The sequence below is a fragment of the Erithacus rubecula genome (genome assembly GCF_903797595.1).
Source record: "Erithacus rubecula genome assembly, chromosome: 6".
NCBI lineage: Eukaryota > Metazoa > Chordata > Aves > Passeriformes > Muscicapidae > Erithacus > Erithacus rubecula.
The window spans coordinates 10,812,313-10,823,157 of record NC_136688.1 but is presented as its reverse complement, the minus strand read 5'-3'; the positions used below and the strand labels follow the sequence as shown (position 1 = coordinate 10,823,157).

The 10,845-nt window shown below is 48.7% G+C and overlaps 2 protein-coding genes and 1 long non-coding RNA gene across 3 annotated transcripts in view; 2 read left to right on the top strand and 1 right to left on the bottom strand.

Annotated features, from left to right (window-relative positions):
• The window catches only part of LOC306803428 (mas-related G-protein coupled receptor member F-like), a 143,459-nt gene that overhangs the window by 32,302 nt on the left and 100,312 nt on the right, over positions 1–10,845 (top strand). Inside the window, exon 3 of the mRNA XM_079308831.1 lies at positions 2,454–2,595. The gene's annotated coding sequence lies outside the window, so the exon portion shown is untranslated. The remainder of the gene's footprint in view (positions 1–2,453; positions 2,596–10,845) is intronic.
• Positions 1–10,845, bottom strand: part of LOC306803444 — a 54,836-nt gene that overhangs the window by 28,757 nt on the left and 15,234 nt on the right. The gene's annotated exons all lie outside the window — the stretch shown is intronic.
• On the top strand, positions 2,852–3,960 carry LOC306803433 (mas-related G-protein coupled receptor member X2-like). The gene has a single exon (XM_079308839.1). The coding sequence runs from the start codon at positions 2,958–2,960 to the stop codon at positions 3,873–3,875; it is 918 nt and encodes a 305-aa protein (XP_079164965.1). The 5' UTR covers positions 2,852–2,957; the 3' UTR covers positions 3,876–3,960.

Genomic DNA, 10,845 nt, shown 5'->3' with positions numbered 1-10,845 from the left:
AATGTCTGGGAGAAGCAGAGACACTGCTCATGCTCCTAGGTGGAGCAGGGCAGGAGCAGGACTGTCCCAGGGAAAAGGCAGCCCCAGGGCAAGGTAGTGCAGATTGTCAGTGGTGCCTAAAAGGGTAGGAATGTTCTTGTAGGGACTGGAGAAGTTTGAAAATGGCATCAATACTGCCGATCCCAAATGTCCCGACTGGAGGGCAGCAGGGTTTGATGAACAGCAATTCAAGGCAGGGAGTGAACATGGGATGGGATGGGATGGGATGGGATGGGATGGGATGGGATGGGATGGGATGGGATGGGATGGGATGGGATGGGATGGGATGGGATGGGATGGGATGGGATGGTGTGAGAGTCCGTCTGAGCCTCTCATCTGTTTCTGCCCAACGACCCTCGCCTGAGGCCTACGCTGGCCAGGGATGGGAGGAACGCCAAGTGACTGTTCCGCAGGTGATGCCTACCAGGACTGGTTTCTCATGACAACTAGTCACGGGGCGTTTACTCAACAAGCTCCCACAGATGGAAGAACAATGGACTGGTCAGTATGGGCTGCCCTGCGTGTGTTCATGATGACAAAGCTGGTCTGATGTGCCTTGAAGCGTCCTGTTTCCACCTGTTCCCCAGCGTAACGAGCTCCACATACAATAGTCCATAAATCTTCCCACCTTTTGGCCAGAAGCCACTCACTTTGGGAAAGGACTATAAAAGTGACTTTCTCAGAGGAGACCCCTGAGATCTCCCCAGACGGCAACAGACACCTACTGGCTGGCTCCACGAGGATTCGTTTGCCCGTCTTGGTAGCTATAATCCCGACCCCCCTTTCTCTCTCTCTCTCTCTCTCTCCCACTATCGCATTTTGGTTGGCACTAAATAAAGTGCATTTCTGTAGAAGTAAACTGGTTTTGTCCCCTGCTGTGTCTTTTGCGCTCTGAGATCCATAAAAGAACCAGTCGCGACTCGCTCTTGAATTGGGCGGACCGTGACAGATGGGATGGGATGGGATGGGATGGGATGGGATGGGATGGGATGGGATGGGATGGGATGGGATGGGATGGGATGGGATGGCATGGCATGGCATGGCATGGCATGGCATGGCATGGCATGGCATGGCATGGCATGGCATGGGGAGAGAAGGGGAATGAGAATTGGGAGTGATACCAAAATCAGCCAGAATAAACGTTCTAACACAATGTCCGACATTAGGAAGAAGGAATTCTTTACCTGCACAGGACACACAGAAGGATCTCTCCCAGATCTCTGTGTGGTGAGACTTTACAATGGATTTCATCCATTACAACCACACATAGTCATTAAAATGTTTTTTTTATCTATTCCATAAACTTCACTTTCCTAGGACTCATTTCCATGGATTCACCTCATCCAGAGGGGTCTGGTGGTTGTATGCACTGAGTGCTGTGATATTAAAGGTGACCTTGCCTTGAACTTTTCCTTTCCCCCTGTGCTCTCACTTTGTGTTACAGAAATTCCCCCAAAACCACTGCAGACCTCTTAATCTGTTTCTTCACTGGCTCCAGCCATATTTACCATCCTGTGTTTTCCTGCAGAGCACAAGGGAACTGGGCTTTCCTCCTCCTCCCTCCTGGGTCCCAGGACTCTACAGCCATGAGGAGCAGAGACACTGCCGTGATCCCAGGTGGAGCAGGGCAGGATCAAGGCATTGGGGGGGAAAAGGTGTGCCCTGGGTACAGTTTGGGGTGTTGGAGGCACTTTTAGAGGGGTCAGGAGGTGGCCAGAAGGGGGCTGGAGGTGATCTGGATGGCAGCAATCCCAAGTGTCCTTACTGGAGTACTGCATAGCCTGACCACCTGTGCTTGGAGTGAGGGAGTGTCTGTCTTCTGGGAAACCTGTGGGATGAGATGGGATGGGGTCAGGATGGAGATCAGGGTGGGGATGGGGATGAGGTGAGGGAGTAGGATAGAATGGGTATAGGCCAGGGAGCAGCTCAGTTTTGCTTCCTTGGGCCGAGGGCAGGTTTTGGCAATCAGCCAGGAGCTCTTCCCAGAATGGGAATTGTATCTGACAAGCACCCAGCTGCCTCACCAGCTGGCTCCCAAGCATTGCAGGGCCACCAGCACCACCAGCATCCCTCTGCTGCTGAAGGGAAAATGACCCCTCAGGGAAGAGAAACAAAGAATGTTAGAAATCTGTTGGGAGAAGGAAGGCACTTGGAGAATGGGACATTCTGCAGGGAAGGAGTGTTTCTCGTGAGATAGAAAGGAGGAGACATTTGCAAAATATTTCATCTGGAGCATTTGACAAAGTCACTTCCTCTGCAGCAAAAAGGCAAAAACCAAAAACCTCTGAGGAAGTGTAACTGTGACATAGCAAAAGGTGCGATTTCTGACTACCCTGTGACTCCACTGAGTCTGGGGGAGCGAAAGCAGGACAGGGCACATTGAAAACCAGCAGGACAGGAATGGGGAGCTCCAGGTGATCTGGGCACTTTCCCCTTTATGTTACTGACTTGGGAGGAGATGCTTTAGGACACAGATCCCAAAGGAGCAAGAGGTACCAGGAAGCATTGCTAATCTGCACAGACACCCTTTGCATGCTGCTGCCCCACAGTGAACAGGTCAGTGGAAAGTTTTCCTTCCTCCCTCCCCCATCTTCCTCTCCTCCAGTAGCTGCTCTGTTCCTGCCACTCTGTACCTCTCCTGGTGACAGCAGTGCCCTCCACATGTCTCTCCTCCTCTGCTCTGTACTTTCCTTCTGCATCCCCTGCTGAATATCCCAACCCTCTCATTTCCCTTTCCCAAAGCCCAATTTCCACTGCTCTCCTCCCCTGCACATCTCACTCCTCCACACTGAATTCTTTCCACTGCAGGGAGCTGTTGAGGAGCTGTGTGGTCCATCCCTGGATCCTCCAAGCACTGTCTCCCATTCACGCTGACCACAGCCAGGGGCCACATCCCACTGTCTGCCCAGAGTCCATCCATGGAGGTGACCACCGTGTCCCCATCTCCTGCCTCACCCACTGAAGGGGACAATCTCTGTGAGATAGATGTCACCAACGTGGCCATACACAGTGCAGCACTGCTCATCTGCCTCTGTGGGCTGGCTGGAAATGGGGCTGTCCTTTGGCTCCTCAGCCTGGAAAGCCGTAACTCTGCCATCTTTCACCTAGCTATCACTGACTTCCTTTTCCTTCTCTTCACGGTTCCCTCCGCCCTCATATTTCTGATGGAGGATGTGTCCTGCTCTGTTATCATGCCCCTGACATTCAAGAGCTTCCTTTTCCAGCTGTCAATGGTCTCCTTCTACTGGGCACTGTTCCAACTGGCATTCCTCAACATCAGGAAGGACATGACCTTCCTCTTCCAGCTCTGCTCCCACTGCGACCTTCCCGAGCGCCTGTGGTGGGTGCTGGAAAGTGTCCAACACTGGGCCATTTTGTCTCTCTTCACTCTCATTCCTGTGCTGACATTTCTGTGCCCGTCACACGAGCAGAAGCATTGTCAGGCAGCTCTCATCTCCATGTACATCATCATCCTGCTCCTCTTTCCTGCACCTGTGGTCATTTCCCGAACAATCCTCATTATCGCCAAGTGTGGCTCTAGGAGGCAGCACCCCAGGAGGCAAGACATCGTTATCTTCATCATTGTGCTCTTCACTCACCTCCTCATCTTCTGCAATTTCCTGCAGCGGCTTGGTTACCTCCTTGTGTCCTCCCAGGTTGTTTTCTTGCTCACCTGCATCCACAGCAGCATCAAACCCTTCATTTACTTCTTGGCAGGGTGCTGCTGGAGTCCCTGCTCCATGGGGTCCCTCCAGCTCTCCCTCCAGAGGGTCTTTGAGGAGGAGAAAGAAAGAACTGCCTACAGTGATGATGCCACAACAGCCACAGTGCTCTAAGCCTGTTGATTCTTTCCACTGCTCTGCTGAAGGACCTTGGCACAGGTTTCCTTGAGTCACCTGATTAATAAATATCCATAGCATCACCCTCTTTAAGAGTTGATCTGAAATTTCACTGATCTGCATCACAACCATCATCAGAGACTGAGACCCCAGGACCCCACAGCTCACTCTGGACCTGAGTTCTGGCCTGGCCAAGGTGGATGCTTGTCAAGGACTTTTTGTAGGTGTGCCTGGTGCTTGCCATGGTACACTGCTCTTGGGCAGGGTACTGGTTATATATTCCTGCACCTGTTTCTTGGAACAAGGATCTCTACATACAATAGTCCATAAATCTCCCCACCTTTTGGCCAGAGGCCACTCGCTTTGGAAAAGGAATATAAAAAGTGGCTTTCCTAAAGATACTTTGAGATCTCTTGCTCCCCAACGGATCAAAGACACGTCTAAGGTCGGAGGACATGAGGATGACATTTCTTCTGTTGGTAGCTATATCCCCATCCTTTCTCTCTCTCTCTCTCTCTCTCTCTCTCTCTCTCCTTTAACTTTGTTTCCTTTACCTCTTTCTCTCTCTCTTTCTCTTTCTCTTCTATCGCAAACTGACTGGCATGCAATAAAGTGCACTGCTGCTTGCTGCTGAATAAAACCCAAGTCTCTTTGTCCTGGTTTGGAGAACAAGTGTCTGCCAATAAAGGCAGAAGTTTTCCTTTGAAATAGAGACTTTAATTCCACTCCTCCCAAATATTATAATTGTTTGAATCAAGGACTCTAAGGGAGAGATAAGGGGGTAGGAATAACAGCTCTTTTACTAATATATGTAACCATACAAGCAGAAACAAAGCAATTGTCAAAATTACCAACAAAACAGAACAGATAACTCAGTTCCAGTCCCTTCTTTAGCTGCAGGCACTGTCTCTGTGCTCGGTCCCAGTGCTGCAGATGGAGCAAAGCCCGGCAGCTGCAGAGAACTGGCGGGAGTGCAGGCAGGAGGGGCGGCAATGGCCACGGTCTCAGGTGGGAACGGGCTGGAGCGGGCGGCTCCTTGCTCATAATTTATGTCCAAGTGATCAGCTGTGTCTGCAGAGGCAGGAGGCTGGAACTGGGAAGATGCAGGTCAGGTGACTGCAGACCATCTGGCCTTCCTGTGTTCAGCCGCATGGGCTGGAGACGGGGCGTCCTCCTCTGAGCTTGCTGGAAACATGAGTCCCCCTCTGGAAGCACAAGTAGCATCTCCAGAAGCTGCTCCCACCTACCCCTTTTGTCTAGAGTCATCAAAGGTCCTGGGTGTAACCCAGCCAGCTCCATTGGCATGATAATGGGAAAAATTCTTTAAATTAAATTGACACAGTAATAAAAAAACACTCAACCCCCAACACTCTTGCTTTTTGTCTTTTGCACCCTGGGGTCAAACGAACCATCACAACTCCCACTCAGGTTGAGTGGATCTTGATATTAAACTGAAGTCAGAGACAGAGTTTCTGACAGACAGACGGGTTGCTGGTTGTGTGTAGTCTGTAACAGGGGAAGGATGTCTTGCCTCAGGCGCACCTAGCTGGCCACCTTGAAAGGAGTGAGCCAAACTAGAAAGTAAGGGGGTGTTATGGGTTATGTTTTGACTATCTCCTCTCCCTACCCCCCACCATGGAGCTGCCGGCCCCTCCCCCGGGCTGTTTTATCTAGCCGGGTGTTTTTCGGCTTTTCGAGTTTTTCGCTGCTGCTGCTCGCTGCTGCTTGCTGGTGCTTCTGCCGCCCCCCTGCCCCCCCCCTCTCCGCTGCTTAAGCTGCATTTTCCCCGGCTGCCTAAACTGCCCCTCTCCCTTCCCGCCCACCCCCCCCCCCCCCCAATCCCTAAGATTTGCACCGGCTCCAGAGGAAACTGATCTGAACTTCAGAGACCACCTCTGGAAGTCTGCCAAAGAAGCTCTGCTGTCCTTCCCGGCAAAGATCTGCCAAGTTCATCTCAATCTGGGTCTGTGCTGGGAAGTGTTTCTTTCGCATTTTGTTAATAAAAAGTTCTTTCCACTTTCCCCTGAAGAAAATTCTTTCCGAGCTTGGTGAAGGAAGGAATTGTAAGGGGTGGAGGGGGCCCTTTGGAGGTCTTTTTCCTAAAATTTGCCCTAAACTTGGACAAATTATTTTGGTGGCCCGTACGGGGAAACCAGAAAAGTGGAAAAAACTTTATTCTAATAATATTTTGTTTTCAGCTGTTGGTATTGGTATGTCTATTGAATCCAGAATGTCTTTTGTTGTGGGAGCCTGCCTGTATGGGTGGTTATTAAGTTTCTTTGAAGTGTTAATACCGTTGTGGTCGTTGGGCTTGTTTACTTATCCGGAGATAGCTCCGGTGCTGTCTTTAATCCGAAGTTTTTGTATTAAAGGGGTATTAACCAAAATACTCATCGGGCTAGGCTTGGTGATAATGGCATATAGGAGATTTCCACCCCTTATCCCATATCGTGATCATTGACACACGATTGGGATACACACTTACTAAGCACAACATGAAAACTTTCTCTGACTTGCTCAAAACCTTCAACACTTACACATTTCCTCCTTCTCACTTGCTTAGGCCTTTGTCACTTACACATTTCCTTCTATTTATAAAATTTGGCATACAATGGTAGTGACACTCAACAATAATATTTGTGTACCACTTTATTTTATAATCAAATTTCCCTGAGGTACACAGCAGGTTGTTTTATCCTTTTGCATTATCCACTAAGTACATCTTGGTCCTTGAGCAAAGGCAATCCCATGAATGGGTTTGCCTGTACTCGAGGCAGGATGAATTTATACTGTCTTTCCTAGCAACTCTTTGACATGGGCTACTGGGACTTTGTTACTATTCACTACATTAAGGCCTTCAGACTGGGCGGGACCTGCTCGGTTGGTGGAACTTTGAGTGTTGACTAACTAAGTGGCTTTTGCCAGGTGCTGCTTCCAGTTTTTTAGAGATTTCCCACCTAATGCCTTTAATGTGGTCTTTAACAATCTATTGTACCTTTCCACTTTACCTGCAGCTGGTGCACGGTAAGGGATATGGTACACTTACTCAATACCATGTTTCCTAGCCCAGGTGTTGACAAGCTTATTTTTGAAATGAGTCCCATTGTCTGACTTAATTCTTTCAGGGGTACTATGCCTTTAAAGGACTTGCTTTTCCAGGCCCAGGATGGTGTTGTGGGCAGTGGCATGGGACACAGGGTAGGTCTTCAACCATCCGGTGGTGGCTTCTACTATGGTCAGCACATAGTGCTTGCCCTGGCGGGTTTGAGGCAGTGTGATGTAATTAATTTGCCAGGCCTCCCCATACTTGTATTTGGATTACTGTCTACTATACTAGAGGGGTTTTACTCACTTGGCCTGCTTGATGGCAGCGCAAGTGTCACAGTTATGAATGACTTGGGTAACGCTGTCCATGGTTAGATCTACTTCTCGGTCTCGTGCCCACTTATAGGTGGCATCCCTACCTTGATGGCTTGAGGCATCATGGGCCCATCGAGTCAGGAACAGTTTTCCCTTGTGTTTCCAATTTAAGTTTACTTTTGAGACCTTTATTTGTGCAGCCTGATCTACCTGCTTGTTGTGCTTGTGTTCTTCATTAGCCCGACTCTTGGGAACATGAGCATCTACATGACGGACTTTTACGGGGAGCTTTTCTACCCGAATGGCAATGTCTTTTTACTCATTAGCAGCCCAGATTGGTTTTCCTCTACGTTGCCAGTCAGCCTTTTTCCACCTTTCTAGCTAACTCCACAGAGCATTGGCTACCATTTACGAATCAGTGTAAAGGTAGAGCTTTGGCCATTTTTCTCTTTTAGCAATGTCTAAGGCTAGCTGAACAGCTTTGAATTCAGCAAGTTGACTTGATCTACTTTTTCCTTTGGTAGCTTGTGCAACTTGTCGTGTGGGGCTCCATACGGCAGCTTTTCACTTTCGGTTCATCCCCCAATGCGGCAGGAACCGTCGGTGAAAAGGGTGTAGCGTGTTTCATTTGCTGGCAGCTGGTTGTACAGTGGAGCTTCTTTAGCCCAGGTCACTTGCATTTACTTTTCTTCATTAATGAGACCAAAATCTTTACTTTTTGGCCAGTTCGTGATTATCTCCAAAATTTTAGGGCAACTTGGGTTACCAATACGGGCGCGCTGCATGATAAGGGCAATCCACTTGTTCCCTGTGGCGTCGGTGGCATGGTGAGTAGAGGGAACTTTTCTTTTAAACATCCACCCCAGCACTGGCAGTCGAGGTACCAGGAGAAGCTGTGCTTTTGTGCCAATCACCTCTGAGGCAGCTTAAAGTTCTTTATAGGCAGCCAAGATTTTCTTCTCTGTGGGAGTGTAGTTGGCTTCGGACCCTCTGTAGCTTTTGCTCCAGAATCCCAGGGGTCGGCCTCGGGTCTCACCAGGCACCTTCTGCTACAGGCTTCAAGACAAACTATGGCTTTCAGCTGCTGAGTAAAGTACGTTTTTCACATCTGGTCTCCTCCTAACTGGGCCAAGGGCTACTGCATGGGCAATCTCCTGTTTAATTTGAGCAAAGGCTTGCTGCTGTTCAGGGCCCCAGTGGAAATCATTCTTCTTGCGGGTAATAAGGTAAAGAGGGCTTACAATCTGGCTGTACTTAGGAATGTGCATTCTCCAAAAACTGATGGCACCTAGAAAAGCTTGTGTTTCCTTCTTGTTAGTAGGTGGGTACATAGCTGTAATCTTGTTAATAACATCAGTAGGAATTTGACGCCGTCCATCTTGCCACTTCACTCCCAGGAACTGAATCTCCCGAGCAGGTCCTTTAACTTTACTCTTCTTGATGGCGAAGCCGGCTTCCAGGAGAATTTGAATAATTTTTTCTCCTTTCTCAAATACTTCCGCTGCTGTGTTTCCCCATACGATGATATCATTAATATATTGTAGATGTTCCGGAGCTTCACCCTTTTCCAGTGCAGCCTGGATCAGTCCATGACAGATGGTAGGACTGTGCTTCCACCCCTGGGGTAGTCGGTTCCAGGTGTACTGCACGCCCCTCCACGTGAAAGCAAACTGAGGCCTGCACTTTGATGCCAAAGGAATGGAGAAAAATGCATTTGCTATGTCAATGGTGGCATACCACCTTGCTGCTTTGGACTCCAACTCATACTGGAGTTCCAGCATGTCCGGCACAGCAGCGCTCAGCGGTAGAGTCACTTCATTTAATGCCCGATAGTCCACAGTCAGTCTCCATTTCCCATCAGATTTACACACAGGCCAAATGGGGCTGTTAAAGGGTGAGTGGGTTTTACTAACCACCCCTTGGCTCTCCAGCTCTCGGATCATCTTATGAATAGGAATCACAGCATCTCACGTTGTTCTGTACTGCCGGCGGTGTACTATTGAAGTGGCAATTGGTACTCGTTGTTCTTCTCCCTGCAGAAGTCTTACTGTAATTGGATTCTTAGATAGTCCAGGCAAGGTGTTCAATTGTCAAATACGCTCTGCCATCACAGTTGCAATTCCAAATGCTTATCTTAGTCCTTTTGGGTCCTTAAAATATCCACTCCGAAGGTAATCTATGCCCAAAATACATGGGGCCTCTGGACCAGTCACAATAAGATGTTTCTTCCAATCCTTTTTAGTTAAACTTACTTCCGCTTCCACCAGGGTGAAGTCCTGCGATCCACTTGTCACACCAGCAATTGAAACAGATTTTGCTCTTACGTGTCTTGATGGAAGTATCGTACACTGTGCACCTGTGTTCACTAAAGCTTTATATTTCCTTGGTTTCGAAGTGCCAGGCCATTGAATCCACACAGTCCAAAAAACACGATTTTCCCTCGCCTCACCCTGGCTAGAGGCAGGGCCCCTTTAAGCCTGTTTCTCCTTCTTTTCTGGAACATACATCTTAGAAGTTTCCTCGAGAGGATCAGACATGTCATTATCAGTATCACGTTCAGCACTTTGGCTGCGAGAGACAGGAGCGGCTTCTCTTCTGGTGGAACTTCCTCTTTTAATCTTTCCTTCCTTCAAATCCCGCACTCGTTTTGCCAGAGCAGCTGTAGGCTTCCCATCCCATCTTCTCATGTTCTCTCCAGAATTTCACAAGAAAAACCACAATTCAGCTCGGGGAGTGTACCTCCTCTCCCAACTGGGGGAACGTCTGCGTTGGGTACCAGGGTTTCTAATCTGTACAGCTGAAATTTGGAGGAGGTCCTCCTTAATCTCCTCCTTGAGTTTCCGATGATTTTTCTCTATTTTATCTTCTAAGTCTCGCAAGCGTATTTCCACAGCTGCAATTTTAGCATGAGTCGGGCCATGTACTGCATCCGCATATGCACGAAGCTTCTTTGCCATATCGAGTACTGTCTCATACACCTCATCTCTCTTCATTATCACTAGGGCAGACGCATATTCGGGTGGCCCAAGCCGCACAAGTTTTCTCCACATCACCGGTGTGCATGGTACCAGGTCTGGATTTCTAGTTGTTACATCATCCGAAAAAATAATTTCTGCTACTGCCATTTCCCTGAGGCGTTGGACCCCCTGCTCTATGGTTTTCTATCGGGTCTGCTGCACATATAGGTCATCTGCACACAGATATTTTTGTGCCACGCTATCCAGGACCCGTGCCCAAAGGCTTTGAGGGTTAGCTCCCCTCATCACACCTTGGTCGATAACAGGATCATGAGACAGAGACCCCAAATGTCTCGCCTCAGAGCCATCCAAAACTGTGGCCTCACCTGCCACATTCCAGAGACGAACTAGCCAGCTAATAATAGATTCATCAGGTCTCCGGGTGTAATCTTTTCTTAAACCACGAAGATCCTTCAGGGAAAGGGATTCATTATTAGTCTCTGCTCTTCCATTAGTTGTTTTAACTCCTGATTTTACATCAGGAGGTGCTGAAGGTCCCTCTCCAGCATCATCATCATCATCATCTTCCATTAGCCTATCAGTCTTCTTGGTGCATTTCCCACTTCGCGTACTAGTAGCCACAGCCATTG

Excerpts from the sequence above, each read along its gene's own strand:
- LOC306803433 (XM_079308839.1), top strand. The coding sequence starts at position 2,958 with ATGGAGGTGACCACCGTGTCCCCATCTCCTGCCTCACCCACTGAAGGG.